This window comes from Gopherus flavomarginatus, chromosome 3, assembly GCF_025201925.1.
Source record: "Gopherus flavomarginatus isolate rGopFla2 chromosome 3, rGopFla2.mat.asm, whole genome shotgun sequence".
Classification (NCBI taxonomy): Eukaryota; Metazoa; Chordata; order Testudines; family Testudinidae; genus Gopherus; species Gopherus flavomarginatus.
In genome coordinates this window covers 288,016,989-288,033,173 of record NC_066619.1, presented here as the reverse complement: position 1 = coordinate 288,033,173, position 16,185 = coordinate 288,016,989, and the positions used below count along the sequence as shown (strand labels likewise).

The following is a 16,185-nucleotide window of genomic DNA, read 5'->3' as shown; positions in this document are numbered from 1 at the left end:
GCAGCAACACAGAGCAAGCCGGCATTTAGGAGTGAACAGGAATCCAGGATTTACAAGTCCTTTGTATCCCATGGAAAAGCAAAACGCAGCAGAGAACTGCTGGCGGCAGGATCACCCAGCCCTCTCGTCCTCAGCCTCCTGGGGTTCATGTCTGTGTTTGCAGCCCCGTATGAGCTCCTTGCACCTAGCTCATCCTCTGCAGCTGCTGTGCTCACAGGCTCTCAGCTGTTAGCAACGACTGTCTGGTCACTGGCCTCCTTTGAGTCTCCAAGGCAACTTCCTTCATCTGTGGCTAGTTCGTTCACACCGGCCTAGTCAGGCCTCTGAGACACCAAGCCCCACCTCTTAGCTGCCTGTCCCAGAGGAGCGATTGCCATTGACTCCACACACACAGTGGACAACAGCACAAAGTGGGAGGGAAACTGACAGCCCCTTTCAGGAGCCCAGGAGTTCAGCAGGCTACTGATGCTGTGCCTGGGCAGGCCGATTATGTGACTCAGGAGCCCAGACTCTCCAGCCAGGCCGGGGCTTTGCAAAAACAGATCCCTGCTTGCCACATGCACTGATACACCTGCCCCACAGGCAGCTGGGACAAACCACCAAGCAGCATCTCTGGGGTCAGGGAGCCCATTGTAGAGGGCAGGGATAGGGGAGATGGGGATCCAGAGAGAAAGGGGAGATATTGGTAGGCAAATAAGATAATGCATATTCATAAAATGTCTCACATGATCTTCTCAAACCAGGGAAATGTAGCCTAGACAACCCTACTATAAGGTGAGTGCATGGCTGGTTGGAAAAGCGCACTGAGAGGTACTCATTAAGGGTTCCCAATCAAGCTGAAGGCGCATATTGAGCAAAGACCTGCAGGGATCTGCCCTAGGCCCAGTTCTGTTCAATATCTGCACCGATTTAGATCAGTGGTTCTCAAACTGTGGGTCGGGACCCCAACACAAGTTGGGCTCACTAGAACTGGCTTAGATTTGCTGGGGCTCGGGGCTGCAGCCGAAGCCTGAGGGATTCAGCCCTGGGCAATGGAGTTCAGGTTACAGGCCCCCTGGCTGGGGCTGGAGCCCTTGGGCTTTGGCTTTGACCCCTACCCTGCCCAGGGTGGTGGGGCTCAGGCAGACTCAGGCTCTGGACCCCCCTCCCGGGGTCGTGTAGTAATTTTTGTTGTCAGAAGGAGGTCGCGGTGCAATGAAGTTAGAGAACCGCTGATTTAGGGCTTGTCTACACTGGCAATTAACAGTGCTGCGCCTCTCATGGAGGTGGGTTTGGCAGAGCGCAGGAGCTCTCCCCGCGCTGCGCTGCGACCACACAAGGCACATTAAAGCGCTTTAGAGTTGCCAGCGTAGACTAGCCCATAGATGAGAGGTGGGCAAACTACAGCCCGCGGGCCACATCCGGCCCGCAGGACACTCCTGCCCGGCCCCTCCCCCGCAGCCTCAGCTCGCCCCACCACGGGCGCAGTGCTCTGGGTGGTGGGGCTGTGAGCTCCCGGGGCAGCGCAGCTGCAGAGCCGGCCTGACCTGGTCTCTGTGCTGCGCGGTGGTTTGGTCTGGCTGGATCCAGCCAGGTGGCGCGGCTGTAGCACCACCAGCCACCAGTGCTCCAGGCAGCGTGGTAAGGGGGCAGGGAGCAGGGGGTTGGATAAAGGGCAGGGGAGTGTGGGTGGTGGTCAGGGGGCGGGGGTGTGGATAGGGGGCAGGGCAATCAGAGGGCAGGGAATAGGGAAGGTTGAAAGGGGGCAGGTGTCCTGGGGAGCAGTCAGGAAGAAGGCAGGGTTGGATGGGGCAGCAGGGGGCAGTCAGGGGTGGGGGTTCCAGGGGCGGTCACGGGACAGGGAGCAGGGGAGGTGGATTGGGCAGGGGTCCTGGGGGGGGTCATCAGGGGGCAAAAAGCAGAGGGGGGTCAGATAGAGGGCGGGGGGCAGGCCACACCTCGCTGTTTGGGGAGGCCCAGCCTCCCCTAACCAGTCCGCCATGCAATTTCCAAAACCTGACGTGGCCCTCAGGCCAAAAAGTTTGCCCGCCCCTGCCATAGATAATGGCACAGTTTGTGGACGATACCAAGCTAGGAGGGGTTGCAACGCTTTGGAGGACAGGACAGGACTGCAGTTCAAAATAATCTGGACAAACTGGAGAAATGGCCTGAAATAAATTGGATGAAATTCAATGAGGGCAAAGCACGGCACTTACCCTGGAACAGTCAGTTGCGCACACATACAATGGGCAATGACGGCCTAGGAAGGAGCACAGTGGATCACAAAATAAATAGGAGTCAACAATGTAATTTAGTTGCAAAAAAAAAGAGCAAACAGCATTCTGGTCTGTATTGGCAGGAAGGTTGTGTGCACGACACGAGCAGTGATTCCGCTCTGCTCCGCACTGAGATGGCCTGGCTGGAGTATTGTGTCCAGTTCTGGGGGCCACATGTCAGGGAAGAAGTGGGCAAATCGGAGAGAGTCCAGAGAAGAGCGACAAGATGCTGACAGGTCTGGAGAACAGGGGCTGTGAGGGGAGCCGGAAAACACGGGGGCTGTTCAGGCTGGAGAAGAGAAGGCAGAAGGGGCCATGAGAAGAGTTTCAAGGGTGTAAAAGGTTGTTCTGAAGGAGGGTGAGAAATGGTTCTCCTTAGCCACTGAGGGCAGGACAAGGAGCAATGGGCTCAAAGTGCAGCAGGGCCGGTTTGGGTTGGACACTAGGAGAAGTTCCTCACTGGCCGGGTGGTTAAGCGCCGGGATAAATTGCCCAGGGAGGCTGTGGAGTTTCCGGCCGGGGGGTTAGGAGCAGGTCAGACAAACCCGCCAGGGCGGGTCTAGGGGTCCTGTCTCAGTGCAGGGGCTGGACTAGACCACCTGGCGAGGGCCCTCCTGCCCTACGGTTCCAGTGACCGTCTATCCCGGCCTGAGCATCTCCCCAGGCCCCGCCCGGAAGCCCTTGCCTGCCCTCCTCTGGTACCGCGGTGCCACCTGCTGGGCATGGCAATGTACTGGCCAGGGTGGGTGGACCTGTCCCAGTGGGCCCACGTGGCACCTGGCAGAGCCCGAAGTGACTCTGGTGCCAGGGGCGGTTCCAGGCACCAGGGCACGAAGCGGTGCCTGGGGCGACAAGAGGGGCCGGCGGCTGCCGGTCACCATGAGGCGGCAATTCAGCAGCGGGGACACCAAAGGCACAGGACCATGGACCTCTCGCAGGCGCCCTGCCAAAAGCCACCTGCCTGCCATGCTTGGGGGGCAAAATACACAGAGCTGCCCGTCTGGTGCCAAAACCCTGGGAATGCTGGAGGCTGCAACGAATGTCTCAGCCCAGCCAACAGGATTCCTGCTTCCTCAGCCACAGAGCAGGGGAGGAGATAGGAGCAGGCTGGGCTGGCTGGAGTGGGGGATGGGTGCTGAACTGGCTGGACTGGCTGGCTGGGCAGCGAGGGGCACTGGGTTGGCTGGACAGAGGGGTGGGTGCTGAACTGACTGGCTGGGCATGGGGGGCGCTGGGCAGCTGGGCACTGAAACTGGCTGGGCAGGGGGTGGGGGCTGAGCTGGGCAGGGCTCGTTAGGCAGGCGGGGCACTGGGCTCGCTGGGGCTGGGGGGCACTGGGTTGGATGGAGGGGGGGTGCTGAACTGGCTGGGTGGGGGGGCACTGGGCTGGCTGGGCAGGGCTGGCTGGGGGCCATGGGGCTGACTCAGGGGGGCTGAGCTAGGCAGCGGGGGCATGGGGCTGGCTGGGCTGGGCAGGGCAGGGCTTGTGGATGCGGCACTGCGCTGCTTGGGAACGAGGGGAGGCACTGGCTGGGCAGGGCTGGCGGGGGGCACAGGGCTAGCATGGGGGGGCTGAGCTAGGCAGGGCTAGCTGGGGTTGAGGGGGTACTGGCTGGGGTGGGGGGGTTAGCTGGGCTGGGCTGGCTGGGGCAGGGAAGGCACCTGCTAGGCGGGGGGGCTGAGCTGGGCAGGGCTGACTGGGGCTGGGAGGGCACTGGCTAGGCGGGGGGGGGGGGCTGACTGGGCTGGGGGGGGTGGCTGGGTCTGGGGGGGCACTAGTTGGGGCATGGGGGGCTGAGCTGGGCAGGGTAGGCAGGGGGGCACGGGGCTGACTGGGGCACTGGCTGGACAGGGGGGGTAGCTGGGCTGGGCTGGCTGGGGCTGGGGGGGGCACCTGCTAGGCAGGGGGGACTGAGCTGGGCAGGGCTGACTGGGGCTGGGGGGGGATGGCTGGGTCTGGGGGGCACTGGTTGGGGCGGGGGGGCAGGAGGCTGACTGGTGTTGGGAGGGGCACAGTCTGGGCAGGGCGGGGCTGGCTGGGGCTGTGGGGGAGGGGTGAACTGGGCGGGGCTGGCTGGGGTGGGGGGGACACCGGCTGGGGGGGCTCTGGCTGAGCTGGTGGGGGCACGGGCTGGGGCCAACCGGCTGGTCACTCCCCGCCCCTCAGCCGAGCGGCTGCCCTGAGCCAGGCCGGGCCCGCGGGACTCGCAGCTACAACGTGTCCGGCCCCGCCCCTTGGGAGGCCCCGCCCCGCGGGCAGCCTGGCCCCGCCCCGCCCCGCGGGCAGCTGTGGTCGGGGCGACAGACGCTGCGGGGCGGGGCCTGGCGCTGCGGGGCGGGGCTCGGGTGACAGCGCTGGGGGCGGGGCCGAAGCCACTCGTGCCCCATCTGATTGGCTGCCATGGCGCGGCACGTGACTCGTGCTTGGCGTCCCGTGACACCCTCCGGGGCGGGGCCTAGAGCCGGGTACAGGTGAGTGGGGGGCGGCAGGTCTGGGTGTGCGCGGCCGGGCCGGGGGCCGCCGGGGGGCGGGGCCGGGGGCCGCCGGGGGGCGGGGCCGGGGGCCGCCGGGGGGCGGGGCCGGGGGCGCTACAACCAGCCGCCTTCTCCCGGCTCACCCCGGGGCGCGGCTGCTGCGTGGCGGGTCCGGGGCACGGCGTGGTGGCGTTCACGGCTCCGAGGGCGGGGCGGGGCGGATGCCGCGTCCCGTCGGACCGGTTCCCCGGACACCTGGGTTCCGCGAGGGGGGGAGGTCTCCTGCAGCCGCTCCCTGCGCTTGGCCGCGGGCCGGGTCCCGTTACCCCCGGTCCCTGCCGTGGGGCGGGGCGAGGCTGTGTCCTGCCCCGGGGGGTGAAAAGGCTCCGGGCCCCGGGTTCCTCCTGCAGCCCGGGCGGTGCCGGCTGCGCACGCCCAGGTGAGCGGGGCGGTTCGTGACACGCCCGGCGCTCCCGGCTGCTCTTCCTGGAGACCTGGGGGGTGGCCGCTCTCCCGGCCACGGACCTTGCTCCTTGTGCCGGCGCGAGTCCCCGCCCCGGGCGAGAGCCTGCTGAGGGGGGGCTGGTTCGCAGGTGGTTCCCCCAATGACTCCCAGTCAGCCGGATCTTGTGGGAAACAGGGCGCAGGCAAAGGCCTGGCGGGTCCGTGCGACGGGCCTGGCCGGGGAGCCTGACTGGCTCCGGGACCGCTCGAGCTGTGACCGAAAGAAGGAGTGTGGTCCCAGGATACGTCAAGGGGTGTAGCAGCAGCAGTGACTTTCCCTCTGTCTGGCCCTGGGCCGGCTGGGATCCGGTGCCCACAGTTCAGGCTGCTGATAAACTGGAGCAGGTCAGAGAAGAGCGGGACTCGAAAACCTGCCTTGTAGTGAGAGACTGGGAGAGCTGGCTCTGAGTGACTGGATCCCAGGCTGTAGGTCCCTGCATGGGGAACAGATATTTAGTGACGGGCTGCTCAGTCCGGCAGGGGATGGTCAAACACGGGGCAGTGCCTGGCAGTTGAGGTAAGATGAATTGGGATGGCAATTAGAGGCAGGTTGTTAATGGTGAGGGGAATTAACCGGGGGAACCCAAGGGCTGAGACGGATTCTCCATCCCTGACACGTTTTCAATCCAGACTGGCTGCTTTGCTAGCAGGTCAGCTCCAGGCGTTCCTGTGGTGCAGCCCCTGGCCCATGTTACATGCTGGGCCCTGCTGGCCTCAGGATCTCTGACTGCCCCTCAGCTGGTGGGCGTGGAGCAGGGCCACTGGTCCTGGGGCAGTGGGGATTGGGTGTCTCCCCACTCTGCTAACTAGTTTCTCCCCTAGGGCCCAGTGGCTTCTCCGACCCCTGCCCTTTTCCCTTGCAGGTCCCGGCTCCGTCTACCCCGCAGCCTCACTGCCATGGAGGCCAGCGATGGCCTCACGTCCCCGCTGCGACCTAATGGCCTTGGCTCCTTGCTGGATGAAGAGGAGGAGGAGTGCGAGGCCTTGGTCCTGGACTGTGAAGGAGACCTGGAGGTGAACCCCTATGATGGGCTGCCTTTCTCCTCCCGCTACTATGAGCTGCTGCAGCGGCGACGAGACTTGCCCGTCTGGACCACCAAGTACAGCTTCATGGAGCACCTGGAGAGCAGCAGCGGCATCGTCCTGGTGTCTGGAGGGCCTGGGTCTGGCAAGAGCACCCAGGTGCAAGGGGGCATGAGAGGGCATAGCCAGGGCAGGAGGGCCCTGCCTGGAAAGAACGCCTGCCAAATAATCCCCTTGCATGTGGCGGGCTCAGGGCTTGGGGAGCAGCCGGTGCTGCAGAGAGAGGGTGGGGGGCACAGTGCCCCCGACTGAGCTCCCCACTCCCTGCAGCACAGACCCCCTCAGTCAGCACAGGGCTAGGGTGCCTGTGCTGCAGGGAGTGGGGAGCTCTGTCGGGGGCGCTGTGCTGCTGGCTTGCCAGTGAGACTCCTTGGCTCCTTTGAGTACCTGCTCTTGGTGTCCAGAGGTTCTCGTGGGGACAGGAGCACAGAGCTAAATGGCTTGGCAGCTGCTGCTGGCGGTGTCTGCGTCCCACAGTCTAGGGTGCTGTGGCTACGGGTGCCACGGGAGGGGGGCCAGTGGGCAGGGTCCATTGTACGCCTGACTGCGGCTCTTATCTGTTTGCGAAGCCCCCTCGGGGCAGCCCTTGGGGAAGTCAGGGTTACGGGAGGCCGGGCTCTCCCTGCCGGCTGCCCTGGGAATTGGCTTTCAGTTGTGCCTGGCACTGGCTGGGAGTCAGCTGGGTCTGCACTGTGAGCTGCAGGGCAAGGCGTGCCCTCTGGAGTAAGCTGCTGGCGGGTGGCCGGGGACTCCCGAGGGGGTGCGTGAGCCCAGAAGAGTGGTACCGGGGCCCCAGACACCTTGACTTGTTGGGCTGCGATCCTGGTGCACCGAGCAGCCCAGTCAGGACCCAGTTCTCTGACTGCTGTCCTGGCATTAAAGACACAGCCCCTGCCCCAGAGAGCTCTCACGCGGAGCAGGACAGACAGACTGACGGGGGCTGGCTTGTCTGCAGAGTCCCAGGCTGCCAGTACCTGACAACCAGCAGCCTCGGTGCCAACCCTCCAAGCTGCGGCGCCTGAAGACAGCTGGGCTCCTTGGCCTTCTGCCCCTTGTGCATGCCTCTTCCGCCCCAGCCGCCTTGGCAGGGAAGCTAGAGACGCTAGTCAGGACTTTGACCCAGGGGAGGGTTTGTTTTCAAGCAGCGTGTGTCTGGAGCTCTGCTCTGCTGTGGGGCCCAGCCAGGCTGTGGGCCTGGAGATGGAGGCGGGAGCCCCGCAGGATTCTCCCAGGCCACTGTTAATTGCCGGCTACCTCTCCTGGTGCATGGCCAGGGGTTGCCCAGGCTTCCTAGCAGCGGAAGCTGGAGCCTGGCTGCTGTGGAGTATGGGCGGGGGTGGCTCTGTAAGGGAGCAGATCTCTGCCTGGGGCCAGCTGCAGCCCCCAGGAGCAGAGCTGTGCCTGCAGGCGGGTCAGGCTGAAGGGGCGCACGAGAGGTGTTTGGAGGGGCCTGGGCGCTTCCCTTATCTCTGTGATTGGTATCGGCCCCGTGATTGCGGTCTCAGTTCTGTGCGGCCAGCAGAGCCCCCACTGGGGCAGGGAGCCCTGCTGCACTGCAGCAACTGTCACTCAAGGTCCACTGGGCTGCCCTCTCATCTGTACCCTAGATTTCTGCCCCGGGGGTCCATGGGATGCTGCAGGGAGCAGGGGCCTTTCCAGGTTCTCAGTCAGCTGCCCCACAATCTTGGAAGACTTTGCTCCTTGGCTGAGGGGCCCACAGCTGCTGTGGGTGTGACAGGGTGGAGGGGACTAGCCCCTGGCTGAGCTGCCAGGAAGGAATTCCTCATGGATGGCATAGCTGGGTGCCAGCTGCCTGCTGCCAACCTCTGTGCCCAGGAGCACCTGTGGTACCTGGGATTGTTGACGGTGCCTGTGCCCGCCTCAGTGTCTGGGTGAGACAGCTCTGCCGGGATCTCCTGGCCCCCTGCCAGCTGGACAGATTGGTTCTGCCCCTGGCAGGCCGTGTGGGCACCCACAGCATGTGGCACAGGCATGCCTGGGTGCTGGCTGGTGAGTCTTGCCCACATGCTCAGGGTTTAGCTGATGGCCATATCTGGGGTCGGGAAGAAATTTTCCTCCGGGACAGATTGGCAGAGGCCCTGGAGGTTTTTCACCTTCCTCTGCAGCGTGGGGCACGGGTCACTTGCTGGAGGATTCTCTGCAGCTTGAGGTCTTCAAATCACAATTTGAAGATTTCAATAACTCAGACATAGGTTAGAGGTTTGTTATAGAAGTGGATGAGTAGGATTCTGTGGCCTGCTTTGTGCACGAGGTCAGACTAGATGATCATAATGGTCCCTTCTGACCTTAAAGTCTGAGTCTGTCACATGGGTGGCTCTGGGCCAGTGGGGCTAGGCTTTTGTGCCCACATGGGGTGACTGTGCCCCTTGCCCACTCTCCTTGCAGATCCCCCAGTGGTGTGCAGAGTACGTCCTCTCCCAGCAGTTCGCACATGGCCTGGTGGCCTGTAGCCAGCCCCACGGCCTGGCCGCCCTCAGCCTCTCGCTGTGCGTGGCTGATGAGATGGACCTGAACCTGGGCCACGAGGTTGGCTACTGCGTCCCCCACGAGGACTGCTGCACCCCGGAGACCCTGCTCAGGTGAGACTGGGAGCTGCGCACACTGAGACCTGCCTGTGGGACTAGGGCTGCCCCTCCCTCCCTGATCCAGGCTCCCTCTTGCTTGCTAGCCGCATGGTGCCGTGATCCGCCCCTGCTGGGCTTGTCTGGGGCTCAGCCCAGAGCCCAGGCATACGAGGGCGACGCTGGAGTCCAGGCTCGGCAGCAGGCAGCCAGGCCACTCCACCAGCCTCCTTCCTGGGGAGAGGTGGAGGCCAGCTCTGTCCCAGGTTTCCCCCGTGCTCTATACTGGGACGAGACCGACCAGAACTGGGCCTCTAGCGGCTGGGGAGCAGAGCCGGGCCTGGGCCAGGCTGTGTGTGTCTGGGCTGGGGGCACCCCTCTCGGGCAGGGCGGGGCCCAGCTGGGATCCTGTTTAAGGAAGGGCTCCAGGATTGGAGGGGTGAGGAGGAGGCCGCACTGCAAGGGTCAGGCTGTGGGCATCAGGTGGGGGTTCTGGCAGTGAAGGGGTTAAGGGGGGCACCTGTGCCTGAGACTTTCTTGGGTTGGGCCTGACACCTCTCGGCTCAGGGGGCAAGGACAAGGACATGGTTCCCTCCTGAGAGTGGGGGAGGGGGCCTCCCACGTCCCCCCCCAAGCTCTGCCGGTGCCCCTCAATCCCGAACTGCAGCCCCTGCCATCCCAGCTGTGGGCTCCCTCTTCCCCGGGCTGCCTCTGACCCTGGTGCTTGGTGCTGGCAGATTCTGCTCGGATGAGATGCTGCTGCGGGAGATGATGTCGGACCCTCTGCTGCGCCAGTACGGGGTCATTGTGTTGGATGAGGTGCAGGAGCGCACAGTGCCCACAGATGTGCTGCTCGGGCTGCTGAAGGATGTGCTGCGCCAGCGCCCTGAGCTCAAGGTGGTGGTGATGACGGTGCCGGCCCTGGAGGAGCGGCTGCGGGCCTTCTGCGGGGACCCTCCTGTGGTGCGGGTACCAGGACCCAGCCTGCCCGGCCAGCTGGTGTACAGGGATCCACCGGCTCAGGGCCACGTCTCGGCTGCATGCCAGGCGGTTTTGGACATTCACCGGCACCAGGAACCCGGGGACGTGCTACTCTTCCTGGCCAGTGAGCAGGTGGAGACTGGGGGGCTGCTGGGACCACTCTCTGGCTGGGTGCGTGCGGGAGAGGGGAGGGGGTGCTGAGACTTGCTTTTGGGGGGTGGTCCCTAGCTGTGCAGCAAAGGGGGTGTCCTGTCACTAACGGCGCCTGCTCCCCTCCCTGCAGGAGATCAGTGAGTGCTGCGAGGCCATCCACACCAAGGCTGTGGCCCTGAACCCGGGGCTGGGGCCACTGCTGGCCCTACCCCTGCACCCTGGGGTGGGGCGGGCAGCCCAGAAGGTCTATGAGGTGCCGGAGCAGGGCAGCAGGCCCCAGGGCCGGCGCGTGATTGTCACCCACTGGTTCGCAGATTCGTCCTTCTCCCTGGGGACTGTGCGGTACATCATCGACACGGGGCTGGAGCTGCGCAGCGTGAGTATGGCATGGGGAGCCTGGCTCAGCCTGGCCCAGGGGCCCTGCCCAAAGCCATCTCTGCCCAACTCCTTGGGCAGCACTGCCCCTCCCGCCAATTTCCACATGAAAATAAGTAGGGCCCTGCCAAATTCAGGGTCCATTTTGGTCAATTTCACGGTCACAGGATTTTTAAAATAGTAAATTTCATGATTTCAGCTATTTAAATCATGGTGTAATAGGAGGGGTCCTGATCCATAAAGGCGGTGGGGGGGGGGTGTGGTGGGAGGAAGGGTCACAAGGCTATTGTAACAGGTTTCAGAGTAACAGCCGTGTTAGTCTGTATCTGCGAAAAGAACAGGAGTCCTTGTGGCACCTTAGAGACTAACACATTTATTTGGGCATAAGCTTTCATGGGCTACAGCCCACTTCATCAGCTGCTTGGAGTGAAAAATACAGTAAGCAGAATATATATTATAACACATGAAAAGATCGGCGTTGCCTTACCAAGTGGGGGGTCAGTGCTAACCAGCCAATTCAATTAAGGCGGAAGTGGCCTATTCTCAACAGTTGACAAGAAGGGTGAATATCAAGAGAGGCAAAGTTTGTTAGTCTCTAAGGTTATTGTAGTGGAGCGTGCAGTACTTGCTACCCTCACTTCTGCGCTGAAGGGAAGGGAAGGACCAGGGCTTATCTGTAGGGCCTACAAAATTCTCGGCCGTGAAAAATGTGTCATGGACAGTGAAATCTGGTCTTTTGTGTGCTTTAACCCTATACTATACAGATTTCACAGAGGGAGAGCAGCGTTTCTCAAATTGGGGCAAAAGGGAATTGCGGGGGGGTTGAGTGTCACAAGGTTATCTTGGGGGAGGTTCCCCGAGGAGGAAAGGCCCCGTATCCCAGTCCCTCTGCCCTGCTGCCGGCTTGGAGCCGGCGTTCCCAGGGAGGAAAGACCCCATATCCCGGTCCCCCACCTCGCTGCCGGCTTGGAGCCAGCGTTGCCTGAGGGGAAAGGCCCCGTATCCCGGTCCCTCTGCCGCGCTGCTGGATTGGAGCTGGCGTTCCCAGAGGGAAAGGTCCCATATCCCGGTCCCTCTGCCCCGTGGCCGGGTTGGAGCTGGCATTCCTGGGGGAAAAGGCCCCATATCCTGGTCCCTCTGCCGCGCTGCTGGATTGGAGCTGGCGTTCCCGGAGGGGAAAGGCCCCATATCCCGGTCCCTCTGCCCCGTGGCCGGGTTGGAGCCGGCGTTCCCCGGGGGGGGAAAAGGCCCGCGTCCCATTCGCCTGAGCCAGCCAGTCTCCGTCCTGGGACTGGGTCAGATAGGGTTCCCAACCCTCCAGGTTTGGCCTGGAGTCTCCCGGAATCGGCACCTGCCTCCCGGTGACTGTTGAAAGCAGCCCAGGAGATTTTAAGAGGAGGTTTGGGGTTGGTAACCCTGGGGTCGGAGCCCCCACTTGCTCCTGCCCTGACCCGCCTGGGGCCTGTTGCGGTCCCAGGAATCTCCCTAGGGTGGCTGGCCCGACGTTGACACCTGCTGGTGAGATGTGGCACTGCGGCTTCGCAGAGCAAACCCTTCCAAGCAGCCCGGAGGGCTGGCAGGGGCGGGGGCTGATTTCTGCGTCTGGTGGCAAGTGAGGAGCAGAAGTCCAGCGCCGGCTGGGGAGCAGAGCCCAGGGCTGGCCAGGGAGCATCAGGCTGGCCTGCCTCTCACAGCCCTTGTCCCCACAGGTTTACAATCCCCGGATCCGTGCAGAGTCCCAGGTGCTGCGGCCCATCAGCAAGAGCCAGGCGGAGTCACGGAGGCAGCGGGCCGCAGGCAGCCCCCCAGGTGAGCCGCCACCCCGCCCCCAGGTGAGGGCCAGGCCACAGGCAAACGCCGCCGCCACCACTCCCCGCAGGTGAGGGCCCGGGCCCCAGGCAGCCCCCCAGGTGAGCCGCCACCCCCCCCAGGTGAGGGCCCAGGCCGCAGGCAAACGCCGCCGCCACCACTCCCCGCAAGTGAGGGCCCGGGCCCCAGGCAGCCCCCCAGGTGAGCCGCCACCCCCCCCCCCCCGGTGAGGGCCTGGGCCGCAGGCAAACGCCGCCGCCACCACTCCCCGCAGGTGAGGGCCCGGGCCCCAGGCAGCCCCCCAGGTGAGCCGCCACCCCGCCCCCAGGTGAGGGCCCGGGCTGCAGGCAGCACGTGTCATGGACGCGCTGGGAGCTCTCAAAACCGTGGGGCTGGCAGTGCCAGGCTTTGGCGTCTAGTGGGGTGAGCTCGCTGGCCGGCTGGGCTGCAGCTTTGGCTCCAGTTTGCTGCCGCTCCGCCCCCATAGTGCCTCTTCCCCAATGCCAACCCCACCTTCAGTGCCGCCCGCGCCCCTCGCCCATGGCAGCTCCCCTGTCGTCTGGCAGGCACCTGCGTGCGCCTCTACTCCGAAGCCTTCTACGAGCAGTTCCTCCCGGCCGCCCCCGCCCCCCACGTGAGCGAGGCCAACCTGAGCCGTCTGGTGCTGCTGCTCAAGAGACTCGACATCGCTGACATGGGCCAGTGCCACTTCCTTGACCGGCCAGGTACAGCCAGGGGCTGCGGGTTGGGAGTGGGGGTGTCTGCAGGACTGGGGATGGGAGGAAAACATGGCGCTGCTCTCGCTGGCCCGTTAACAATCCAGGGGAGGGGTAGATGGCCTGGTAACAAGATTCCCAGCTGGCCCCACACCGGGAGGAGCTGCTGTCCCAGCAAGGGAGGAGACTCAGCTCAGAGTGGCAGGACATGGGCAGGAAACTGCAACAGGAGACTTGGCCTGGGGACCCCCAGCTCTGCCACGCGCAGGAGCAGTTGGCGGGCTGGGGGGATCGGGCAGCAGGAGAGAGAGCCATGCACAGGGGGAGGGCCAGAGCATCCGGGGGAACCCCACCCTCCTGCCACCCCTCCTTCCCAGAAGGATGGTCCCATCCGGGAGGAGAGGGGAGTGGAGGGAGATGGCAGCCCTGGCTTGCGGGTGGATGATTGCTGGTGCTGCAGAGGGGGATGAGTCCTGCAGGAAGGGAGTTTGGCGGGTTAGGGGGGGCTCTGGAATTGGGGCTACAGCATTGGCACCTCCCCTGCTGCCTGGCTGACTCCCTGCCCCCCAACCAGCCCCCGAGTCGCTGATGCAAGCCCTGGAGGACCTGGATTACCTGGCTGCACTGGATGACGATGGGAACCTCTCGGAAGTGGGGATCATCATGTCGGAGTTCCCCCTGGACCCCCAGCTGGCCAAGGCACTCATTGCCTCATGCGAGTTCGACTGCGTCGACGAGATGCTCACCATGGCCGCCATGCTGACAGGTAGGGGGCCAGGCGCAGGCACCGTGCCCCCTGCAAGAGGGAGCAGCACCAGGGCTCCGGCTGGGGGATGCGCTCCGAGTTGGGCCTGGCTGTGCTGTCCGTCTCCTTCCTTTCTACAGCTGAGAGAAGCTCTCTCCAGAGGTTCTGGTCTGCGGGGAGCTGGGCTGCAGGCCTCATGGCCGCCTGGGGGTCCAGGGCGTGGGTGGGTCCCTGCCACCTGGGGACTGTGGGGGCAGCCACAGGGAGAGCCCTGCTGGGCACTCGAGTAACTTTCCTGCCTGCTTCTCCCCAGCCTCGCCCTGCTTCGTGACCCCGGTGGCGCGCTCCGAGGAGGCTGTGGCCGTGCGCCGGCGGGCCCTGCTGCACCCTGATGGGGACCACTTCACCCTCATCAATGTCTTCAGTGCCTTCCAGCAGCGTGAGTGCCGCGCTGCATGCGGGTGGGGGGGATCACTTCAGCCTCTGCCGCTGTCCGCAGCCTGGCATCACCCACCACTTGCACTGGCTGGCTGCGCCCCATGCCCTGCAGGGCGACAAGGTGCTCTGGGGGCAGGTCGCAGTTCCAGAGGCTACGGGCACTTGATAGGTCTGGTGTCCCCTGTCCCGAGCCGCGAGTGGTGCAGGGCATCCCAGCGGAGCTGGGGCTGGGCATGGCAGACGTGGGCGATAGAGGTGGCATGACCCCAGGGAGAGGACGGGGGCAAGAGCCTGATGCAGGGAGGGGCTGGACCCCCAGCTGACGCCCCTCTCCTGCAGATGAGCTGGATGAGGGCTGGTGCCGGCAGCACGGGGTGAGCGGCGCGGGGCTGCGGCTGGCGGGCGTCGTGCGGGCCGAGCTGCTGGAGGTGATGCAGCGAATCGAGCTGCCCATCTCTCCCCCGGCCTTCGGCACAGATGACAACGTGCTCAACCTCAAGAGGGCACTCATCTCTGGCTACTTCCTCAAGGTGGGGGAGCGTCCAGAGCGAGGGGCCTTGTGGGGCAAGGGGAGGGGGCTGGCCCAGGTCCCTGGGGGCCCTATGTGTGTGCTGGGTGGGGAGAGAAGAGGGGGGAGAAGGAGGGAGGGGCACTGCCCAGGCCACCATAGGCCCCGCTTTGTCCGTCCCCACTGACCCCTCTGCTCCCCGCAGGTGGCTCGGGACATCGATGGCTCTGGGAACTACCTGATGCTGACGCACAAGCATGTGGCCCACCTGCCCCCCCACTGCTGCTATGTGGTCCGGAGGCCACTGCCCCGCCCACCCCCCTGGGTCCTGTACCATGAGTTCACCATCTCACAGGACAACTGTCTCAGTGTGGTCTCTGAGATCCAGCCCCAGATGTAAGGGCGGGGGGATTTTGGGGAGGGGGAGGGGAGCGGAGACCCCCAGTGGGGGGATGCCTGGGGAGGGGGTTGGGGGAAGAGCCCCCAGCCTCCTCTGTGGCTGGCTGCAGGGCAGGCCCTGGAGATGCTGGCAGAGTAACACCTGGCCTGGGGCAGGGCCTAGTGCCTTCTCTGTGCCCCTCCAGCATGGTGCCTGGGTGCTGCCCACTCCTGCGGGCCCAGCACTGATCTGCTCTCTTCCCGCAGGCTGGTGGATCTGGCTCCCCAGTACTACCTGAGTAACCTGCCACCCAGCGAGAGCCGTGACCTGCTCATGGAGCTGAGGGAGAAGGTGCTGGGTGCTGCGGAGCCCCTGGGCCGGCTGGAGCCAGCGCTGGATGGGGCAGGGGCTGGGGCTGGGGAGGGGGAAGACAAGGACAAGGATGTGTGCGCACTCCAGTGAGTGGGGGCGAGGGGCTGCCCAGGCTCCCCTCTTGTGACAATGAGGGGTACAGGGAGCCCCAGGAGTGGGCCCGGGGCCCTTCCCCTTGTCCCTGCTGCCACGCCAGTGCCCCGTGCTGCTGTCCCTGTGGGGTGCTCTGCCGTGCACTCCAGCTTGCTCCGGCGGGACTCCCGGACCTCCCAGCTTCCGGTGCCGCCTCTGAGCCGTCTCACCCAGGCGCCACCGGCTGCTCTCAGGGCCCCCTTCTGCCTGCTGCTGTGTTACCAGGGGCCTGCTCTGTCGTGGGGCACAGGCTCTCTGCCCCACATGTGAGCCGGGGAGCAGAGGGAGCCAGCCCATGGCCTGACTGTATAAAGCTTTTCTGTGCCCTTTGTTCCCAGCCTTGTGTCGGTTGCTGCGAGCCGGGGGGTGTTCAGCAGAGGGTGCTGTGGGGCCCAGTGCCTGCCCCTGAGCTGTGTCCGCTTCCTGGCAGCGTGCCCAGCCAGCCACCTCTGCAGGCCCTGGGCCTTGTCCCCAGGGTGCTGGGGGTGCAGCCTTTCCTGCCAGCGTGGGCCCGGGGCTGCCTGGGGCTGCGAGGTCAGGAGCAGCCCAGTGCCCCACAGCCCACTAACCCAGGTGCTGTGGGTGCTCAGCTCTCCTGTTGCTGTACTGGCTCCTCAGAGCTGGGAGCGTGGGGCCCAGCTCCCCTCCCCACCCCACCCCTGGAATCACTCCTGCCCC

At 64.7% G+C, this 16,185-nt stretch overlaps 1 protein-coding gene across 3 annotated transcripts; it reads left to right on the top strand.

Moving 5' to 3' along the window:
* Positions 1–4,684: 4,684 nt before the first annotated feature.
* On the top strand, positions 4,685–15,555 carry DQX1 (DEAQ-box RNA dependent ATPase 1). 3 transcript variants are annotated; one of them, XM_050946074.1, is made up of 12 exons: positions 4,685–4,727; positions 6,098–6,416; positions 8,724–8,917; positions 9,637–10,012; positions 10,164–10,409; positions 12,118–12,217; positions 12,784–12,942; positions 13,508–13,699; positions 13,992–14,117; positions 14,456–14,646; positions 14,830–15,020; positions 15,270–15,555. In XM_050946074.1, the coding sequence occupies exons 2-12, from the start codon at positions 6,132–6,134 to the stop codon at positions 15,463–15,465; spliced, it is 2,256 nt and encodes a 751-aa protein (XP_050802031.1). In that variant the 5' UTR covers positions 4,685–4,727; positions 6,098–6,131; the 3' UTR covers positions 15,466–15,555. The 3 variants fall into 3 exon arrangements, with proteins under 3 accessions (XP_050802031.1, XP_050802029.1, XP_050802032.1); XM_050946072.1 differs by lacking the exon at positions 4,685–4,727 and adding an exon at positions 4,925–5,169; XM_050946075.1 differs by lacking the exon at positions 4,685–4,727 and adding an exon at positions 5,641–5,751.
* Positions 15,556–16,185: the final 630 nt, after the last annotated feature.